The following is a 24,200-nucleotide window of genomic DNA, read 5'->3' as shown; positions in this document are numbered from 1 at the left end:
CACAGAATTCTAACAATGAGTTGACAGTGCTTAGTTCCAATAGGACAGAAATATGGAAGTAATATTTACCATATTTACCTTCCTGTAAACAAATTCTTGCTATCTTTACATGCCCAATTTCTTCCAGCAACAAGAGTGGTTAATTATGGGGGCTAAACAGGTGGTGGTGGTTTTCCCACTGTGCTGCCTCAGAACTGTGGTGCCTTGATAAGAAACCAAATTTTTCCCCCATAAAAAGGGAGGTAAGCAGTCCTGTTTAAATGATATGAGGCAGTAGAAGATAAAAGGTAACTGAAGAAAACCAAATATATCGGGGTTTTTTAGCTGAGGTCAGCTACTGCTAGATCAAGCAGTCTCTCCTGCTTTGACTTGATGTACTTTTCATGATCCTGTCACTTTCCTAGCACCAGCTCTGACATCTAACCTCATATGATCTGACCTGGTGAACAAAAGTAGCTGAAAAAGAATATTGACCTTGAACAATCCATTTTCCTGGTTATTTAGGTCCTTAAAATTTAATCTTAGAGGTGCAGTGGGTGAGGCATAAGACGACATAACCAGGAACAGAGAGGCCAAAGGAGGAAAGGAGGGACACTTCTTTTAACTGTACCCTGAGATCTGCTCATCTGTAATGTTAAAATGTTTGTGTAGTCCTTAAATTTGTGAATGTTTAGAATTTGTCAGAAACACTGGTTTGAATCTTGGCTTTTGTCCCTCATTTTCTGAATGTGCAAAGCCTCTCCATTCTTTCAAGGCTGACATTAATACATTCTGCTTAAACTTTAAAAGAACAATGGTATTTCTGATGACCTCTGAGGAATTTCCTAAATTTTACAAACATGATTGATTAGATTCCTCCTTATCTTCATATATATTTAATATATACCTATTAATTTTTATGTGTTTGCTCATTTTCCAACTGTTTATCTTTTGTTCACTCAATAACAAAAATGGATAAAACTTTGTCATTTATTTATTTTTGTCTGTTTTCAAGTTGAGGGTTTTTTAAGAAAGTATTGTGAGGCACTAAGCATTTATTTTGATTTTTCATCTTAATTTTGTGGATTTTTGTTTTAAAGACTTAAATGATAAAGAAGATAAATTTAAACAATAAAGAAGACAAAAATGCTGCATTTAGAAAAATGAAACATGCTGATTCTGACAGCTTTAGAGGTTTTGAAATTTTTCATTATAGTGGCAAATGCAAACAATTATAGGAAATGCTCTAGCTACTGTATTTCTCTAATTGTGTTTACTTTGATTAAAAGGAAATCTACTTCTGTAAGTGCAGAAGGTAAAATATGAACCTTTAAATAAATTATTTATTTGAATTATATTTTTTTCTTAAAGCTAACTGAAAAATTCCTTTTAGAATAGAGTATATGTTAACAATTACATTCTGAAATTTTGTAAGTTAGCAAAGTGGTTTTTGTAAGCTTTGGTGAAGTCAAGACAGTAATTCATATGGGGTTTTTATGAGCATTTGAAAAATATGCAGAAGAGAAAATATAATTATTTCCTGCTGAAATATGAAAGATGAGAGTCCCCATTTAGTCATTTACACACATCTGTAGATTAATGCTTACTGACATAAGCAAATTCAAAAATAGAAAATGTGATAGTTGCTGTATTTGGTTTAGGTTGGTTTTTTTTGGTGGGGTTTTTTTGTTTGTTTTGTTTTGTTTTTGCCATAAAACTTACTTTATATATAAAATATATATAAAATAACACATTCTTCTTGACAAGTATATATTTATGACTACCTGATTCTGAAAACATAATGTAACTAAAACTAAGTACCATAATAGTCTTATTTAAATTCAGTTGTAGTTGTGTTGCTTACAGATTCCCTAGAGATACTATAGAAATAGTAGACACTGATAATTGACCTTGTAACATGATCACTGTGTAACTGACATTTCAGTACATACTACAGACCTCACAGACAGTAATACAGTAATGAAAAAGTGTTAATGCATATTGCCTGTGTGTTTTGTACAATTTAATCTCCCTTTATCTCTTTCTTTTTAAGTATATGTATTTTATACAAAAGTTTTGTTTAGAGTAGCTATTTAATACAAGGCATGTTTAGGCATGCTCTAATCCTGTAAGCCTGAGATGAAAGTGGTCATATCTATATTTTATATATAGTGTCCTTCCATCAAACTGCACTGATCAGCTAAAGGAAAATTCTTTATTTATGACTGAATTTGCAATAAAAAAATAATTTAATAGAAATATTAAAATTAGCCATTTAAAATACAGCTCTCTAAGCCTTTATATTATACCAGTATTATCATGAAGAAATTCTGAACCAGGAGGTTCCTTTGGTGAGATCCATAAAATCTAGAAAGCAGCAGTTATGTATGAAGAATTAGTGCTAATTTAAATTAGTCATTATACTAGCTCTTAATAGGATCAATAACAAGATTAGAAGTGTGTTGTGAAATGCTTATCATCTTCATGCTAAAGATGTTTAATGACAGAAAAAATGGTAAGCCTTACTCATTAAAATGAGTAAGTTAGGTACAGGAGGATACAAAAATATTGACTCAGGAGACATAAGGGTACTTTACAGAACATCTCATTGCTAACATGCCATTTTAAAAAAATCTTAATAACTTTATTTAAATAATCAGAAAAGTGGTTTTATCATTGAGATGGAGATTTCATTTTGATTAAGTTTGGTTTTGTTTTTTTAGGACACCTTTAGTTTGGAAAATTTGGATCTTAACTTCCACTTCTGTAAGCCTTGAAGATGAAACAAGTGGATTTTAAGTATGATCAGGGTTGTATTTTTTATTCTATATGTAAAGGAAATGAGAAGATGTATAATACATATCTCATTTCTCTCAAGTTTCCCTTAAATTATTTCTAAAATAAAGCCAAAACAGAAGTCATGCTTCAGATACACCTACTCTTCACTGTGACCAAGATTTTATCTTACTGTTTTGATGTTCCATGAATTTAAAGTGTCTTTTGACCCCTTACTTTCTATATGATATTTTGATTAAACTTTATTAGTCTGTGGAGCTTCTTTTTCTCATTTTTTGAATTATTTTGAATCAAATTACCTAGTCTGATACAAATCTCAGGATTTTTTCAGCCATACTCTAAATGTATCATTATGGCAGCTATTATCCTCCAGTTCTTCTAGTATGGTAGATGGCTTTAATGAGAAATTCCATGTTACTAAGTTTTAGAAGCTCTTAAAGTAGCTTTCTCATTCAATTTTTAAAGTTAATAACTCTGTGAGCATTTAGTGTGATCATTTCCATAAAAGCCATCTGAAATGACGCTGCAGCCAGCTCACTTCACTGCTTTTGATTGTTTCGAGTACTAACTTTGCTACTCAGCATTTTAGGTATACCCATAATGCTGTTGGAGATATGACTGGATCCCATTTAGGCATAGCAATGTTAATTTATGTATAACTTGATGGCTGCACTGTAGATTTTGCAACATATGATTAGCACAAACTAGTGGACAAATAAGTACTCACATTTTTCCTCAGGTTTGGATACGTTGTGCTGAAAATCCATGTTATGGTTTCACTCTTCTTACTCTCACACTAGTTAAACATGACTGAGGTTTGCTCACTGGTACTGAAAATCACACATTCTATCAGAGGTGTTGACTTATCATTGTCCTTTGTGTGCTCTAGATCTGTTTATTCCAAGAAGCAGTCAGTTTCAACACAGTGAGAACTGGGTAGTGTGTAATGTAAATAACATATACACGTGGAGCTGGAAACATTGCTAAATGACGATTCCTCTTCAATTTCTCAATCTTAGTGACATATTCCTGAGCTTTCATAAATATTTGCTGCTAATTTTGTTGAAATTGGGAAATATAACAAAAATATTCAAGAAAAAAAATTGTATTTTAGGTCACAAAATTGAGAAGTGAAGAAGAAGAAATGAAGATTTTCCCAGTATTTTTGACCTTCTTGTAAATAGTACATCTCTTTCTTAGGACATGTATAGTGTAACTGTATAATTCTTTCCAGTCAGAAAAGCCAATTTTTTAATTGCATGCAAGAATCTGTGTATATTCTGTTACTACAAATTACATTCATCATATTAAGTATTTACGCAGGTAAGTCAGGACTACTCTGAATTTTTAAATTCTATGTAGTTTTATTAAAGATGATCACCTATTCCAGATATTCCCTTTCCCCCCTGTTTTTATTATTCTTATTTTCTTCCACTTATTATTGCAAATCTTAAGAATTAAGGGACACTTCATTTTTTTATTCTGAAGTCTTCTGGTTCTTTTCTTTTAGATGGACTTGCTTTCACAGCAGCAGTAACCCCAGTGTGCATTGCTCACTCAGTATTTCCTCAGCTTGTTCTTCCTTTATGACTTATTTTACACAAATGACCAATCTCAATTCTGTTTTAAATTCTGCAGTTCAAAACCACCTAAAAGATTTGGCGTTTGGCCCTAATTTCTTACCAAACTTAGTCTTTGGACTTTCATTTGACACCTGTCTAATCTACAAGCAGCAACATATACCAAAACTACTGGGAACATCAAGTGCTGATCTGTAATGAACCTACTCGGACAACTGAAAATTCCATAAATTTGTGATGTTCTGCAATAAGCACTCTGTTCAGAGAAAATTCTTTGGATTGCATTTCCAGACAAAAAGAAAAGCTAGCAGATGTTCATTAAATCATACCTATTGAATGAAGAATAATTAAAACAGCTTAAATGCCATTTCATATGTGTTGGAGTTTTTTCATGGATATTGTAGCCACCACATAGAGTATGAACCAGGAATTACTAACATAGCCCATTGTGAGGCTGTGTCAGTTTTAAGGTTAATTTTTATCACTTTTTTTCTTCTCTTCTTGGATTTTCTGGGATGTTCTGCTAAGTGCATATTTGCTGGCTTAAATTCATAGTTTTCTTCTCTAGAAATATCAAGAGCTACAGCATCTTAATTCTGTATTCTACCTGTGTTTTATGGGAAGGTTTGCAAGTGTACCACTTGCTCACCTGTAAGTTGCATTCCACATATGGCAAGAATCTCACCTTTTCACTCCCAAGTACTTGTTTCTCGTTATGGCATTTGCTTCCTCATCTGGAGGAATGGGACAAAGGGACTCCAAGTATTGTATTTGTATATTCCTTATTTATTTATATGCACATTCTGACTGTTGAATCAGTATTCGTATGGCTGACTTAGAAATATAGAATTTCTTCTTGAATGGGCTGACCTGGATTTGGGTTATTATTCTCTACTACTTTAAGAAAAAAAGAACCTACTTTTATTCATTAGAATTCAGATGCTAAAAATTGCCATTGGAGAGTAGTTTTTCAAATGCAAATATCAACTAAACAGAGCAAAGTGTAACTAAGATCCCTTTTTTACTTTCATGTTGGAAACTGAGGGCCTTTTTCTACTGTTTAAATCCTTTTGCTCTAATTATTTCTTCAGCAATTTCTTCAGTAACACTCAGCTTTACTTGGGTCTTTTATGGGCACTTTCTCAGTTTACAGTACATAATGGTACCTAGACTATCATCATCCTTATCAAATACAGACATTTCATAGAATTTAAACTTCACAGGCAGTGCCAAAGCACTGGATGCTATTCTGTTCTCATTTATTCATTACTCTCCATTGACTTTAATGAACTTGGACTAAGTGATAAGGTTAAACACGGACATCATGCTTTTTATCCAATCTGTTCCTATAGTGTACCTTCCTTACAAATATATTTCAAAGTAAGTATGACAGGTGCACTGCCAATATTTTTCCTTCACTGACTATCAGTGCAGTGAATTCTGCATGGAAAAGGTTTCTTTATTCTCTATGTATCTTTAAAGGAATCATTCTTATACCCTTTGCTTTATATGCAGTAGTGTAGGTATTCCCTTCTCAGGATTATAAAAGAAAGTTATAAAATAGAGTATGGTTCCTTTATATTTATGCTACTGCTGTCATAGAAAATTAGCTACCAGAAGCTATTTTGCAAAGATACATATTAGTCACAAATATTGACTGGTTTTTTATTGTCTCTCTTAGCAATGTCATCATCCAGGGCTGACTTTGCAAACCTTTACAGTAATTCATGGTAAGTAAATAACTTGAGAATTTATCTGTCAGTTGTTTCCTGCAGCCTATGTAATTTATGCTTAACCATTTTATCAGAGAGACTGTACTGCTAGAGTGGAGCACTTAAGTAATCATGTTTACTTCTGATTTATGTGTCCTGGTCAATGTTATGTCTCACTTTATATATTTGAACAAAACTCAGAGAAATATTTTTGTTTGTTGCTATATTTCTCACTCATCTTCTACTGTGACTCCACATTCTGACTTTTCGGTGCACCAATTGTAAATAGCCATAAATTTTCATCCATGAAGAGAAATAATAAATAGAAGTAATAATGGACTGATTTATTTGGGAAATGTGTTAATATGTTTGGTACCTTAAAAAAACATAAAACAAACAGAAAAATACATATTAAAAAAATCAACAACATCTACTAATATCGATACTATGGAGAAAAATAATAATAAAAATTAAAAAAATAAAACCTGCAAAAGAACACATTTTTAAGTATTTGTAGGAACATATTTTACATCAATTTGATACATTAATTTATTTACATACTCACGTGTTTAAAGTTCTTTATGTCTAAATGTACAGAAAGACTTATTAGATTAGATGTAACAAATATAAAGAGGATACATTTCATATACGTGTTATTCTCAGCTGTAGCAAAACTATGTAGTAACTGATAAGACAACCATCCCTTGACGGTTTCAGAAGGCTTAAAAGAATAAAGTGTTGCTTATAGTGTGGAAAAAAGGATTTAAAAGTGGATTGAGATAAAAGTAAATAAATTCTGGAACTAATAATTTGCAAAGTGTTACTGGTGACAAAAATTGCTCCATGGATATTCATAGAAGCTAGTACTAAGAGCCTCAAATTATAAGGGACATAGAAGTTCCAAATCAGCTCAAAACCGTTTGAATTTTACAAAAGGAAAAGGTTTTACCTACCAACTCCAGACATCTCCGGAATACTGGCGGTGTACATGTCCTTGGTGAATTTTGGTTCATTGTCATTGATATCATGGATTTTAATGATAAATTCAGACTCTGGCTCCACTTGTCTTCCGGTTTTTCTGTTTATAGCCTTGGCACGTAGCACATACAGGGACTTTTCTTCTCTGTCCAATTTCTTTGCAGCATGAATATCTCCTGTATTTTCATCTATAATGAACAGACTGCCAGCCCCATCTCCTGTTAATATGTACTTTAAATTTCCATCTCCTTTATCTTGGTCAGTGTGTAGCTTCAGGGAGGTAGAAAAGAAGAATACTATAAATATATGTAGTTTTTACAGACCAAATCATTCAGTATATATGAGAAAGTCTACAATCTTGACTGTAACTGGGGTCAGCAATGGTTATCTTCTGTATCACTATTGGAAGAATTAGAAATTTGAGACTCAGTCATACACAAAAAAACATCTTTAAGCAAACTCATAAAAACACAGAGGTGTTGTAGAAGATCTTGGAATAATATTTAAAATTACCAATTTTAAACCAAAACAATAATTGGATCTGTTGAGAAACTACCTTCTTTTTGAAGATGTTAGGGAGTGACAAACTCCAAGATTTCTATTTACAAATTAACACTTGTCTTTTTACATATTCCTTTCTGATAAGACAACCAATTACCTTGTAACAATATAGAATAAATGAGTTTTAAGTATTACAACTTCTGAATTTCTCAAGATCACCTATAGATATTCGGATTTAAGCAACTTGTGTTTCTAGATTTTAATTATTTTTTTTTCTTAAGGAACAGCTTACCCCAGATAATTACTTCCATCTAGTCCTCTCCACACAGGAGAAATAATTTTCAAGAACACTAGGAGGTAAATTTTCAAAGCATCAAGTGGGATTTAATAGACTTTTCCTACTACACCTCTTCATAAGTGTTCAAAACTATCCCTGTGAACTTACAGGCTCTAATTAGATTGCCACATAGCACATTATGAGAAAGGGCCTAAAACCAAAGTCAAAGCAAGCCATTGGAGCAGACCCAGGCACTAGAAATTCTTACATAATATTCTTGTTTGAAAGCTACTACTCTTAATTTCATTTTCAGGGACCCACTGTTCCTTATTACATACATCTGATATGTGCTTACAGTCACATCTGGCCATAGATCAGTGACCTGAGTATTTTAAAATGGACAGAAAGAATCTTACACCAGCATGTTTTTGATTTCTTTGAGTAGTAAAATGTAGTACATCACCTACCTGAGAATATACTGTTCAGTATCAGCAAAGGTATTACTCTAGATAATGACAAGAACCACATAAGTTATTTTATGCCACTTCTTTACCTGCTTTGGAATTCCTGCCAATGTTTAGCGCCATGTTTCATAGTTAAGAAACTGAATCTTTTTATTATGCCACCTCTACAAGTATTTTGGTGGACTGAGTTATATTTGTTTACTTTGACTTTTTCTGGTAGTTCAACACTGTAGCCTAGCATGAGCCTCTGAACACGATCTGACTATTACTATTGTCTTCTAGAGGTAGCTAGAGTTTCTCACACAGTTCATAGTACTAACACTAGTCATGTAAGTAGTTACATTAGACATGTAAGTCCTTCAGAAGTTGAGTAGATGCACATTTATGTTCTGTATTCACAAAGTAATTTTTCATATTTTTATTCTTTGTTTGGTGTTTGGTTTTTGTGGTTTTTTCTTGTTTATTTTCTCTCTCTCTTTTTTTTTTTTTTTTTTTTTTCCTGCACATATATAAACTCCAACAACAATTGTTATTGATAGAAAATTAATTATCTCACTTACTGTTTTTTCAATGAAACTAATTCTTGTCCACAGGCACTATCTCCATAGCAGCCTTTGGAAGACTGCAAAGAAAGAACCTTAACTTACAGGAGCACTGGTCTTTAATTGCCAGGACTGCTATGCACAGGAACAATGTAATGTCCAGAGACACTAGGAGTTTTTCACTTTAAAAACAAGCTGTCATTATTGAAACAAAATATCACACAGTTCTGAACTGAAAAATCAATGTAAGAAGGGGGCAGAGGACAGAATGAGATGTTTAAATTGTTTGCTTTTGTTTAGAACAGAAAAAAAATCATTTGTTTAAAAAGGAATATTTATGTGTAGAATCTTATCAGAACTAATAAGCATACAATGTGTCTTTTATTGGAAATTATATTTGGAATTATATTTTTAATATAATTTTGTTTGAATTTGTGGTAATAATGTAGTGAATATTTGAAAACCTATTAAATGCTTTTCCAAGGCAGTTCTCCTTCTTAAAAGAATGTTTCAGAGACTGCAAACTGACTTAAAGTTACCACTTTACTTCCTAAGACTGCAATATTTTCAATTGAAATTTTTCATTTATACAAATTGTTTCTAGACTAGGAGATGTGGTCATCTGCAGGAAAGAGGTTCTATATATTGAAAGAAGACAGATGTAGATAGATGAGTAGCAGAGTTCCACTCTGTGAATATAAATAATTTTATCTTGCCAACCTCATTTTCATTGCACATATGAGCAACTCTGCTGGTAATACAGGGTTGATAACATCATGAAACAGATTGAAGATGAACAAGTAGAAGGAGCAGAGGAGCAGTGATCTCTTCTGTGCTAATTAGTGGTTCTGGAAAAAAGTTGCATCTTTTCCACTGCCATTCCCTTACTCTGCTCCTCAGTTATGCATACAACCTATCCTCAGAGAACAGGTTAATATTTTTTATTTCTCTGTTCAACCTATCTACAAAGATGCCAAGCAGGATGGGTATTTTAGGCTTCCTACTCATCTAATGTTTCTAGCAAATTATAAGAAGTATTTTTAAGCATGATGATTTGGGGAATAGAATGTCAGTTTCCCAGCAATGACAATTTCCATCCTCTATCACTAATGTTATACTAGCACTTGAAGTACAGTTGCTATTGCTACTAAATCCTATGTACATTTTGTTTTGTATTTGAGATTCTTCATTAATCTGTGATGTGATTTTTTGCAGCATCATGTTTTGTGGAAAAAAAATGGGATAAAATAAATAAATAAATAAAGCAAAACTATCTAGCATCTGAGGAAAATTAAATACTTGTATTTCTCTATGACTGTAACAGAACTGTTAAACAATTCTCTCATTATATTAAAGAATTGGAAAACATGCTTTTAATTTATGAGACAGAGTAAGTCGATTTACATTGTAGATGTTTATGCAAAATAAGTATAGAAGATTTACTTTTCTAAAGATGTATTTCAAGTCAGAATCCTAGAACGATAGAATGAGTAGGCTGTAAAGGGATCTTAAAGATATCTACTTCCACCCATCCTGCTCAAAGCCCCATCCAACCTGCCCTTGAACACTTCCATGGAGGGGACAGCCACAGCTTCCCTGGGAAACCTGTGCCTGTGTCTCACCACCCTCACAGGAAAACATTTCTTCCTAATGTCTAACCTAAACTACCCTTTTCCACTTCAAAGCCATTAAGCCTTGTCCTGTCACTACACGCCCTTGTAAAAAGCTTTCTTGTAGGTCCTGTCTAGGAACTGGAAGACTGATATAAAGTATCCATGGAGCCTTCTCCACACTGAACAACCCTGGCTCTCTCAGCCTGTCTTTATAAGAAGGAGCTCCAGCCATCTGATCATATTCATGGCTCTCTTCTGGACCAAAAATTTAATTTTGACCAATCTGTATTTCTTTATGACTGGTAATCTATGAACTATGTAAATAGTTTCACTTTATACTATTAAATATTATTTCAGCTTTTCAAATATTAATTCTACAGAGAATCTACAGAAAATCACTTGTGGAAAAATCAGAGGAAAAATGTGGTGTATTATATGTTTACAAAATATCATGCCCTTTATTTTCTAAAGCCAAAGAACAAGAACAGACAAATTCTCTGAATCCTATTTCCAATTACAGTTAACAGTTATACATACAAAATTACTTGTGCTTTTTTAAATTTTTTTTTTAATATCTTAATTAGTAAGATGTATATATGTGTGAAGGGGGCTAAGACATACAAACTGGAAAAAATAATATTCCTGCATTTGATCTGCAGTAATGTTTGACTGCTGTGGCTTAGCTCTGCTTTTTACAAACTCTGTCAGTCTGGGAAGAAAGTAATTTATGTTGAAATATTTTGTGTCATTTTCTCATCTTTTGTTTAAATGGTCCTTTTTCTGTGTTTGTGGTGGGGTCCTAAAACTCTGCATGGGTCGAAAATGAACTTGTCAAAAGTATCCTTACTCATGTTATGAATTGTGCATTCTACAATTTCATCATCATGAAATACTTTGATGAAGTAAAAACAAAAAAATTGATCCCAAACCAGGTAATAGATTACTTAGTACATAATGACCACACCAAATAACATCCCTTTTCCATTCAGTATACAGGACTGGATAATCTGAAATGCATTGTAACGAAGACATAACCTGGAAGATAGTCTTGAGAATCTTAATGTCTCTCTTTTTTCTATAGTTTGCTGTGTGGATGGTTAAATACATCCTCAACACAAATTTTCCTGAGGATCATCAGATATAAAGACATTGGTAATGGCTACAGGAGTGACAATTACCTATTTCTGTTACAGGGTTCATCTTGTAAATATGTCCATATTTGTAAATGTTTTATTTTAAATGCTTTTTTTTTTCTTATTATTTATTTGCATAGAAAAAGTGTGCATCTCAATTTAGCTTGGCTATAGAGTTCTGAGAAAGTGAATTTTTATGTGATTTGGTAGTTAAGATCTTGGTGTTCTCAAAAGAAATCTTGGCATAATTTAATATTGGTCCCAATTGCTGCAATTTTCAATACATAAAGGAATAGGCAAACAAGTGATCATCTCAGAATTCTGTAGTATTATTCTATTTCCTCTGAATTTAGTACATAGCTCTTTTGGATTACGCTTTACCCTCATGTAGCACTCAATATTTATGAGCTGAGGGTGGTTGTAACACATAACTGCCTGGTTTCAGGAAAGTTTTTATTTAAAATTTTTAGTGTGCCCAAGACTAATTAATAACTTCTCTCAAATTTGCTATTATTATACACAGTAGAGAAGATATCAGCATTCTTTGTAGGGAAAAGGTATCTCCTAAACTATCAGTTCAGGAATTGGTTTGGAATGACAAAATAAAGCACAAAGGAAAAAAAAAAAAAAGGAAAAGAAAAAGTTACCTTTGAAAAGAGTGCTTTAAAGGCCCACATTTTAAAGTACTTGGTTGTTTCTTATTAATTAAATTCTAATTTACTAAATTTCCTGTAAACTATGTGGATGATCTATTCTCAGCTAAGAGAGAGTAACATATAATCCATGGAAGAGGGAAGAATCAATGGATACAGTTAAACAGATTATAAAGTGCTAAGAATTAATTGTCCCAATTTAGAAAAAAAGAATTTCCAGACTTCATTTAGCTTTCATTTTATTTGCAATTTATTTCTGTATAACTATTGTTACCGATGAAAAGGGAAAAAAGAATAAGATGAGTTACTTATCACTAATGAGATTGTTCTTCTTAAATGTGAAAGCAATATATATAAATATTAATCAATTGGAAGGAACTGGGAATCATAAGCTATTCGAGTGAATCCAAAATGACCCTTTCAGAAATGAGAGATATAAACAAACTTTCTGTACTTTTAGGTTTCCCCAAACATGTTTTAATTACAGTTTTTAACTAGAGCTCCTGGGCTGAGGGAAGACACATACAAAATATGGGAAAAAACCAAGCTCATGTGTATGTTACTTTAAAAGAGCCACGTGTTTATTTACTTCAATTTTTTTATGCCTATATGATGATTGTACTGTGCTATTTATTCTGAACTTGTGGCACAGAAAAAGATTGAGTTTACCACAATGTAGTAAAGCAAATATTGGTTGGAACCCAGAAAACTTGGCTGTAATTATCACTCCAAGCTTACTCCAAGTGAAGAAGGTTATGCATATAGAGGTAGGAAAGGAGTATTTGGAAAGGAGGATGGATGAGTATTACCTAAGAGAAAACAAAGTAATTTATACCAAAAATGGAAGAATTGAGCTTAAAATAAGATCTTGCATCAACCCAGCCAACCCTACAATCTCACAGAAAGTATATTGAGTGATAGTGCCAGTTAGGATATTGACCATTACCCTCACCGAGTGATAAAGAACCACCAGCAGCTCAGTTCATGATCTTCTTCATTAGCATTTTAACTAATTAAAAGCTCTAAAGATACCTTAATAACCACAGTAATTGCTCAGTGTGGACTGCAGAAGCAGTATCTGTATTGCTTTACTTTTCTATTTATGAGCCTTTAACCAAAAGTTTTATGTATGTTTGAAATGGCAGTGTATTTACCTAACTTGAATTTGTGACATCAGCACAAACTTCTTAATTAAACAACCAAACTCTGTGTGTGATGGTAGCCTAAGTGACTGTATATTAAACAAGACAAATGACATTTACTTTTCTTATCTTCTGTTTTCCAGCATCTGGTTCTTGTGTTCAGCTGCCTATTGTTACAAATTCTCCAGAGAATGACACTGTCAAAAACACTGACATCAGCTGCAGGTGCTGATTTTGTCTTAGTAGGTAAGGATAAATCTAGTTTTCATTCATGAGGGGTTCAGCAGAATTCTTAGTAGTTTTTTGGTTCTGCTGATACAAACACAATATAAGGCAATTCTTTTCCACCATGTACCTCTCTGCATACCTAGGAGGAAGTAATGGAAACTAGAGCTGTTTTCCTGTGTGCCTCCTTCCCCTGCATACCTTTTATACCTCCTGTGCCCTATATGCTGGGCTGTAGTTAAATGTGGAATAGTAGTTATACTCTTACTCCTACACAAATAATTGGGTTTCAGAATACAAAGATTTTGTTTCTTCTCCTCTCTTTGTTCTCCTGATTAACAGGTGTCTTGCATGTTTCCAGCCTGGTGAAAAGACCTAAACTCTTTTTAATGCTTTATATACCATGACATTTGGTTGTTCTATAACATGATATAGAAGTTTCCAGTAATCAACCATAGTAATCAATTATTTCCACAGGTCAGGAATTACCACATTACAACACCAAATACTGTTACTTTAATAGCTCCCTAGAGTCATAGATTTTTCTCTCACCAGAAACTTCTGAGTGAAATCTGTCTCTGTATGTGATGTCTTGCTATTTCAGAGACACTAAAAATACCCTGTTATACCAAAATATGTGTATAGAGATAGGCAGGTTTAAAAGCTCTGGCTCTGAAAATAATATGAGTTTGTATGTCTAGTCTCTGTGACTTTTTCTTTTTTTTTTTTAACACTCCTTGCCCCCTCAGCCACAATGATTTGAAGAATACACCAGTCACAAAATCTATTATTTTTAAATCATAATTTTATGTGCAAATATAAATAAATGTATGCATACTTGTAGACAGATGACTACTGGTCAGGGCTGAATGTTTTTCAGCAATTTCTACAATATAATGCAAGAGTAATTGAGTAAGATGTTCAGATATGAGGCAGTATGATCAAAGAGATTTTTTTACTTAAAATATGTAAGCAGGCTTCAAAGTTTGGAGCAGCAAACAGTCAAAATTAAACTATAGGCTTGCTGACTCAAAGGAAGTGGATCCCAAATTTTTCCTAAGCTGTTCAACTATGTGGTGTTTCCAGAAATACTCAAAATATTTTATTGTTATTTACTATCTCTACAACATAATTTTACATGAAAATGTTTATAACCTGAAAAAGAGATGATTTTGAGTTCCGTGCTTATTGGTTCACAAGGATCTCTACCACAAGCTTCAAATCACAATTTTAAAAGACGTATTTTTCCTAAGATCCAACTTTGCAAACAGATAAGCTAAATATTTTGTGGACACTGTGAACGCAGCACAAGAAAAAAATTGCTTATTTCCTCACTATTAATTACAGAATGGGGTTGTTAAAGGATTATTCTTTCAATACCTTAAACATTTATCTATAACTACACTTTCAAATGAACAGTAGGGGAAGGTAGGAAAGGTCATTGGTTAACTTAAAGCATCACTAAAGTTTTTTGCTACTTTTTATTTCTTGGCAAAGTTAACAAAACAAAAAAGTCACAGTCTGAAATTATAGCATTTGATTGTTTCTCTGTTCTGCAGCCTGTGCTGGAAATGCAAATTATCATACCAACAGAAGGGTACTCAGTGAAATTATACTGTAGAGTGATCTATCTCATGCCTTCTTCAGTCTGATTACAACTCCCTTGCCTCATGCATGCTCCAAGATGTATGCCCAACTCTTGGAAAAATTAAAAAATTTGAGAAGTGTATTCTCAAAATCAAGTATGTCAAAGTGAAGATTTGAAAACAGGATGGAACGTAATAAACACCAGGCCTTGAAGATGTGTTCTGATAATGTTCTTAGCAGCACTTAAGAAAGAAATACTCTAGCTCATCTTTTTTTTTTTTTTTTTTTTTTTTTAATTTTTAAATTTTTTTATTTGTTTTTTCTTTTTTTCTTTTTTAGTAACTGATTTTATATTTAGTGAAAATTACACCCCCTACTTGTACAGTCCCTTTAAATCTTGTTTCAAAGTACCCTCTTTGAAAGGTCATTACTGAAATGAAAGCAAAGACAAGGTGGTGGCTGAATTAGTTATCAAAACAACTTAATTATTTCCTGGCACAACAGAACCTCTGAAGTGTAATGCCATTTGGAGGGGCCTTGAGATGGTCATCAGGTTCTGCATAAACCATGGGCTGATTGTGCCTGGCTGATTAAGCATGAAGGCTGAAGTAGGGATAAGAAGAGCTGAGATAAGGCTGACAGGGGCTTCAGATGAAAATTCCATGAAAGTGAAGCAGAGCCTAGAGACATATAGGACCCAAATGAAGCATAAAGCCTCGCAGATCCACCATGTTGCATCACTAAGGTTATGTTTAATAGCTGAATCTGCAAGGTGATAAGATTGAGATTAATATAGAGAAATTAGATAATGTAAGAGTAATTTAAGAGGCTTTTTGGGTGTTTTTCTTTGATTCTCAGAACAAATATTGATGGAAAGGAAGCCCAGCAGAATGCTCATAAAGGATGAGTTTATATCTAATTAAAATAGGTTTAAAATTAAATATGCAATGTTATTCCTTTAACTACTTATGTAACACATAAGATACAGTAACTTTTTCCCTTTTTTTAAAAGTATTGAGACTCAGAGTAAGTAAACACTTTCTATATTTTATTTTTGACTTGTTAATTCAGTCATATCAGTCAGCTTTCTGACCCAGTTATTTTTGAATGTTTAATGCTCGGTTACCTCCTGGTATTTGACAGTGTTTATTCATCACAAATGCTTATTAAGAAGAAAAATATGCTTACTTCCACAATCCCTGTAAGATGGAACTGACAGAATAACACTGTTTTTAAAGCTTGTGTCAGTTGTTTCAACATTTTTAACAGTGTGATATAGTAGTGTTAATTCCACATAAAACTGCATAGAAGTTGTAAACTAGAATTTTTTAATAAGAACTGAATTTGTTCTTATTATTCAGAAATTAAATGTGTTTTAGCTCTTAATTAGAAATATGAAGCTGCAAATGAAAGTTTGAGGGGCAAAAATAGCTACAGGTGGTGACAACAAAGAGACATTTTAAGTTAGGTAAATATATTAATCAAAAGTATAACACTATCCCACCTAATACTTCCATATTTGTAATTTTTGTGCATTAGGAAAAGCTAAAGAAACCATATCACAAATTCAAGTACTGTTCACTGAGTAGGTAGCTATTAAATATTTAGGCTTTTTTTTGTTTTCCTCCTTTGCATTGTGTACTCTGTTATCTTAGTCAATCCAATACTTCCAAGCCCTGCTTCCAATGAAACAGCTGAGGCATGACTGTTTTCATGATATTCCAGAGATTTTTTTTTGGTAATATTATGCAGGACCATCTCATATATAAACAAGCTCTGAGGAAAAGCCTCATTAGGATAAATGTTGGCTATTATATTTTACATATGGAAAAGACAAAGCAAAATGTGCACAAAAATTATTAAATTTTATTAATAATAATAAGTATTAAATAATTTGTTATTTCCAGCATTACCTATATTTTATGGCAGGGATCTTGTACCTGAATCAACCATTTTAAAGACCTCTGAGATTTTGTTGAGAGTTCTACAATTTAAAGAGAGGGAAACTGATATAATTTCTCTCTAGGTTCCCTCTGTGGAGCTGGTGAATACATAAAAACAATTTCTTTTCAGTTACAGGTAAGACTAATTTAATATTATCAGCCTGGTTGTAATTTTCTCACATTCCTAATTTGACAAAAATGGTATGATGGTTTTCATCTGAAATGGACATGTCTGTGCCTGAACTGTGAAACAAGATAAGGAGGAATTTATAGCTTCTGAAATGTTCATGTTGGCTGAAATGCTCTCTCTTCTTATTACACTCTGATGTGTCAAAACAGAAAAGAGAGATTTCAGCAGTTTCTTGACTACAGATTGATGTAAGAGAGAGGAGGTTAGCTGAGTGCGTTTGTGGTGCTACAGCCAATGCATACAGCAAGGTTTTGATGGTAGTAATGTACTTCTGAGCAGATCACAGATTCCTCTTTCAATTGATACCCAGTATAGTGTTAAATTGACTGATTATATTGGCTAGACTAACATGTTTTTCAGTTTCTAGGAGGTTGAAACGTGTGATAATTCCTGCAATGCACAGGATTTGATGTATCACACACATATGGGAAGAAAAGACTTGCTGTTCTTGACAGTTGGTTGTTGACAGCTCCTCTGTTCATCTCCAAGGTGACTATTAATAATCGCTTCTTTGACAGACAAAATGTTGCACAATATCATCTTCTGATGCAGTCAAATTGCTCTTTCTATGTAGTCTCATATTGATTTCCTCTGATCTGTTTTTCATTCTTGTTGTCACCAGGCTGGCAGGTACCAGTAAACCACAATATAGTTAAAACACTTCCTTTTTCTCAGAATCACTCTCATAAAGTAATCAATGCAATAAAATTACAGCATCATGAAAAGAATCTTGTGAAGTACATTTTCCTCACTCTCTCACCTTTACATGCACAATAAATGACTGCCTGATAAGTCTACAGTTTGTCACCAGTCTAACCTTCTCACAGGCTTAAAGCTGCAAGTCTCAGAAACACCAGCTTATAAAGTTGTAATAAGAAGCTAGGGCTATACTCTGAATAACAAATACCTATACTGGTAGACTCTTGGACGAGAGAGGTCCTTGAGACAGACCTGCTTTGGCCTTTCAGTATAAAGAACTTGCCAAGACCAAGAGGATTTAATGCTCCAAAAAGCCATCTTTTATCAAAATGAAAATGGCATTTTAAATGGCAACTGGAAGTTACCACTAGAGATAAAGGAGAATTCGATTCTTCATGTTCACTTTGTCTTTATATCAAGGTTTTTTTTACTTTGAGCCTCGGTTTTCATTAGCTTGTAAATGCTCTCAGACCCAGTGAACTCCACATGGGAAACCTCCACTGTTTGGTCCCTAGATCCCCATTACTGTTGTCCTCACCCACATCATAGGTGCTTTTAGCACACTCAGGAGATCCCTGGGTAAGAGGAACTGTGACTAAAAGCAAGCATCATAGTGAATGATGAACTACACTCCACATAGCAGCTTTTGGTCGCTATCTGGTGATCATAAATTTGCCATTGCTGAGAGGAGGAACATAGAGGGAGAGGGAAAAAGGAAAAAAGGTGGGGGATAATTATTGTTTTCCCTCTACTAAATTACCTTATATTGGCTTTGGCTTTAAAAGAAGTTGGTTAATATTTCAGATTCCTGTATTTATGCAATGGACAAAGTGGTCTCTTAGCCTTCCTAAATTCTCAAAAATTATCTTGCATATTCTCCTTTTCCCACAGGCTCCATAGAGGTACATAATTGGCAGCTTTCTGCTATTTTTTACAGAAATCTTGGAAATCATTGCATACTAGATGTTTTGTCTGGATAGGAGAAGAAAGGAAAAAGGAAAAGAAAGTTTAGAATAAAGAGTTTGAGGTTTTCCTAATTTCTGATATCTTGGGGTTTCTTTATGGTTTAGTTTTGTTTTTCACAGGGAGTTTAGATGATTGAGCTTTTGAACTTGAAAAAGGTACACAGAATCTTGAAAACAGATAGTCATCTAAAAAGATAATCTGTGACATTTTCCTTCCTCCAGGCAGGGTTAGTGTGAACTTTCTAGCACATATTTTTTTCAATTTGCCAGGAAAACCTCTGGTATAAATATAATCCTATATCTCTTCACAAGTTTTACACAGTACTACACTGTATTGACTATATGTATCATCAAAAACCTTTTCCTAATGTTGAATGCAACTGAATGTTATGACTATGTGAAGCCAACTTCTTACCCTAAACATGACAAGAACTTGGGAATATTTTTTAGCAGTCTTTTATGTAGTTGAAGAAAGAGAAGCTGTCAAATCCTATGACAGTTGTTCTAGATGTAGCAAACAATGCCAACTCAGTCTTGTTATTCTTGTATTTGAAGTCTCTGATCATTGCTGTTGTATTTCAAAAACTGATTCTTTATTTTGTGAAATACAATATCCAAATTTGATTGAAAATTCTAGCTTAAGCCTATCATGTGCTGTAGCGTTTGAGATATTTCACATTTTAACTATTTATACCTGGGTTATGCATTATGCGATTAGATCTCTTCCCTACTTTTGAAACTTCATTTAAAATTTAGCTTGTCAGAAATGAGCAGATGTCTTTTCTCAAAAAGAAAGCCATCTTAGTGGTTTTGGAAGATATAGCATTTGTCTTTCACTATTTTCTTTCCTGGCCCTCCAGATTTCTTTTTAAAAGAAGCAATCAAATTATATTCAAAACCTTGTTTTTAATATTTTTTGAAAAAAAAAAAATTACTTCCAGCAATTTTTCAACAAGGTTTACGTTGGAAGCCTTCAGAAAATATTTTCAAACAAGTAAAGATTTATTCTGAAGATTCATCAGGATGAAGATACGGCTGCTTGAAACTGTCAATTTTTTCTTGAAAAAAATGTGTTAACTGAGGAATGCAATGTAAGTGGAGACAAAGTATTAATTTATTATTTTGGAATCAAATAGATTTTTCATGTGTTATAATTTAAAATATTGGTGAAATTCTTTGCCTTAATTCTTTGTTCTTCCTTTGTCCTTACAATTTTTTTCATTTCTATTTTGATACATCATAATTTCTGCAATATTCATTCAAACATAAGGGAAAAACTGATGCTTGAGAAGGGAAATAAAGACAAGAGGATGAGATCCAGGAGACCCCACTTATTTATCTTCTTTTTAGTTTAATTTTCAAATAAAAAAATTATTTTATTTTAAGGGCAGAGATTCTAATGAAAAAATATTTCTTCTACTGCATCCTAGATGAAACGTAAAGAATGTGAGGATATCTTTCTGTAACAGAATTACATTTTTAAATCACAGAATCATAGAAAGTATGAAGTTGGAAGGGACCTTTGAGAGATCATCTAGTTCAACCCCCCCTGCCAAAGCAGGGTCACTTAAGGTAGGCCACACAGGAATGCATCCAGGTGGTATTTCAAAGTCTCCAGAGCAGGAGACTCCACAAACTCTCTGGGTAGTCTGTTCCTGTGCTCCATCATGCTCACAGTAAAGTTTCTCCTCATATTGAGGTGGAACTTCCTATGTTCTAGGTTAAACCCATTATTCCTTGTCCTGGACAAGGAAGGGGCACCACTGAAAAGAAATTGGCCCCTTTCTCTTGACCCACACCCCTCAGATATTTATAAACACTAATAAGATCCCCTCTCAGCTTTATTTTCTCAAGGTTAAACAGCCACAGTTCTCTCGGTCTTTCTTCATAGGAGAGATGCTCAAGTCTCATAATCATCCTCATAGCTCTCCATTGGACTGTCTCCAGTAGATCTCTGTATCCCTTGAACTGGGAAACCCAAAACTGGATACAGTATTTTGGGTGTGGTCTCACCAGGGGAGTGTAGAGGGAGAGAAAACCTCCGTAGATATGCAGAACACACTTTTCCTGATTCACCTTAAGATACCATTAGCCTTCTTGGCCACAAAGGCACATTGTTGGCCCATGGAGAATTTACTGTCCACTAGGACAACTTCATGAGGCTGACTTTTGCCCAGCTCTCCAGCCTGTCCAGGTCTCATTGGATAGCAGCACAGCCTTCTGGTGTGTCAGCCATCTCTCCCAGTTTTGTATCATCAGCCAACTTGCAGAGGGTACACTCCATCCCCTCATCCAGATCACTGATGAAGATATTGAACAAAACTGGGCCCAGTATTTATCCCTGGGGAACACCACTGGCCACAGGCCTCCAATTTGACTCTCTGCTGCTGATCGTAACCCTCTGAACTCTATTGTTGAGCCTCCTAGTCCAATTGTCAATCCCATATTTCTTGAGTTTTGCTATGAGGATGTTGTGGGAGATGGTGTCAAAAGCTTTACTGAAGTCAAGGTGTATGATATCCACTGCTCTCCCTTCATCTACCCATTTGGTCATGCTTTCATAGGAGGATATTAGGTTAGTCAAAAAGATTTTGCCTTAGTAAATCCATGTTGGCTACTCCTGATAATGTTATTTTCTTTCAAGTTGTTAGAGATGGACTCCAGAATGAGCTGCTCCATCGCCTTTCCAGGAATGAGGGTGAGGATGACTAGTCTACAGTTGCTTCAGTCTTCCTTCTTGCCCTTTCTGAAAACTGGGGTGACATTGGCTTTCTTCCAGTCCTCAGGCACCTCTCCAGTTGCCCATGATTTTTAAAAATGATAGAAAGTGGCTTGGCAACAGCGTCAGCCAGTTCTCTCAGCACGTGTAGATGCACCCTATCAGGGCCCATGGATCTGTCTGTTTTCAGTTTATCCAAGTGATCTTTAACCCAGTCCTCACTGATCATTGGAGAGTCTTTCTTCCTCCAGTTATGCTCTGTTACTTCTAGTAAATGTGATTCCTGAGTCTTAGGAGTAAAGACTGAGGCAAAGAATGCATTCACCAACTTTGCCATATCTTCATGTCCTGTTATCATATCTACCACTTCATTTAGCAGTGGACCCACTTTTCCCCTTACTCTTCTTTTTCTCATTGATACATTTGAAGAAACTCTTCTTGTTTTCTTTCACATCCTAGCTAGACCAAGTTCCAAGACAGCCTTTCTTGTCAAATCTCTACATACTCTGGCAGCATTTCTATAATCCTCCCCATTAACCAAACTCTTTTTCCACATTATGTAAACCAAACCGTTTTTCCACATAAAGTTTTCCAGGAGCCCCTTGCTTCCCCATGCAGATGTCCTGACTCTACTTCATTTTTTTCTTCAAGGGGATACATTTATCTTGAGCTTGGAGGAGGTAGTGTTTGAATCTTGACAAACTCACTGGGGCCACCCTACCTTCTAGAGCTCTTGCCCATGAGACACTTGTAAGTAGATCTTTAAAGAGGGCAAAATTTGTCCTCTTAAAATCAGGGTAGAGATTTGGTTTATTATCCTGCTTCTTTTATTAACAGTGCTAAACTCTAACATGTCATGGTCACTACAGACAAGACTGACCCCAACATCTCTGACCAGACCTTCTTTGTTACAAGGTCCAGCATCACAAGTGTAGCAGAAAGTTGTCATCAATGCACTTCAGGTTCCTTTTAGGCTCATTATGCTTGACTGTGTGATCTTTCCAACTAATATCAGGGTGATTGAGGTCACCCATGAGCACCAGGTCATATGACCTTGAAGATGGTACTTCCAGCTGCCTGTAGAAGGCCTCATAGACAATCTCTTCTTCATTTGGTGGTCTCTAGTAGACCCCCACAAAGGTATCTCCCATGTTTGCATGCCCCTTAGCTCTTACCCATAAACTTTCAATAGTGTCCTCATCTCCCCCTGGCTTAAGCAAAATGTATTCTAGTTGCTTACTCACATAAAGGGCAATTTTACCACCATACCTTCTCAATCTGTCCTTCCTAAAAAGGAATGATATCCTCCATAACCACATTCCATAAATTATTGTATGCCAGCAGCATATGAATGTTTATGATTCTATTGTCTTTTTAAAACTTAATTATACTGCTAAGTTGATTGTGAAGAAACATAATGTTTTTAGAAGCATTTAAGTGTGTACTGAATGAAACAGTTTTTTTGGTTTTTTTTTTTTTTCCAGTGAGACAAGAGGGATGCACCTATAACAGTAGAGAGCAGACTTAAAGCAAGGAAAAAGCACATCTGTATGTTCTCTCATCCTGAAAACAGGTGGTTCACAAACTAGTACTGAGGAAGGAAAATGAGTGCTGTAAAAAACTCCTTAGGGACTAATTGCATAAATTAGTTAAAGGTACAAGTGAAAAAGTAAGTTCTCAAGCAAAATCTAAAGGCAAGATTAAGATAAAATTCAATAATAACAAAAATAATATTAGGTAATTAAAAAAATATTTCTGCAACATATGAGAATATTAAGCTTCAGGGTGGATAAACTAAGGTTAGTGCAGAGTTTGGCAATGCAGGGTTGTGTAAAGCTAGCTCAGTGGGTCACACATTTAGTCCATAAGCTTCTTCCTTCCAAACTCAGCAGAGACTGAGAATGGCCAATGTGGTTGCTAAGACATGGATGAACTGGAATAAGACTAGTGGGGTAAGGGTTTCATCCATCCTATTATTTGACTTCTCTGCTGCTTCACATACTAAGAAGGAGCCTTCTCTGGACCTTCATGGTGTACCAAAGGCCATCAGCAAAGAATATAATTTCCAAGCATCAGTGCATTATTTGTTTGTATTTGCAAGGAAATACTATCCAATATTTTTAAATAAGAAAAAAAACCAACAAAGAGCATAATGGGGTAACTGAGTGAAGTTTTGCATTAAAAACAAGTCTGGTGATGTTGGTATTTCAGTGAGACTTCTTGAATTATTACATGAAGTTCTTTTGTATCTCTCTCTTCTTATAAGGTAGACTCCTACAGTAGACAACCTCCTTTGTATGTATCTGAATATTGGTAAGAGCAGGCTACAAGAAGTAAATGGTTGCACTTCCAGATATGTTGTACATTGCCCTACTCTGCCCAAAACATCCAACAACAACAAAAAAACCCCACTTCCTTGTCTGAATATCTTTATTTCCACTTTTCACAATTTAATAAGACACAAAGTCAAATGTCCTTATTCAAACTCTTTGGTTAACTGGA

The 24,200-nt window shown here is 34.3% G+C and overlaps 1 protein-coding gene across 2 annotated transcripts in view; it reads right to left on the bottom strand.

The window, feature by feature from the left end:
• LOC103525551 (cadherin-9) overlaps window positions 1–24,200 on the bottom strand; it is a 105,559-nt gene that overhangs the window by 36,030 nt on the left and 45,329 nt on the right. For both annotated transcript variants that reach the window (XM_008490511.2, XM_030444791.1), the window contains one exon: window positions 7,021–7,315. In XM_008490511.2, the coding sequence (XP_008488733.1) occupies window positions 7,021–7,315 (295 nt within the window). The remainder of the gene's footprint in view (window positions 1–7,020; window positions 7,316–24,200) is intronic.

Source organism: Calypte anna, chromosome 2 (genome assembly GCF_003957555.1).
Source record: "Calypte anna isolate BGI_N300 chromosome 2, bCalAnn1_v1.p, whole genome shotgun sequence".
Lineage (NCBI taxonomy): Eukaryota > Metazoa > Chordata > Aves > Apodiformes > Trochilidae > Calypte > Calypte anna.
This window is presented reverse-complemented; position numbering and strand designations above follow the sequence as displayed.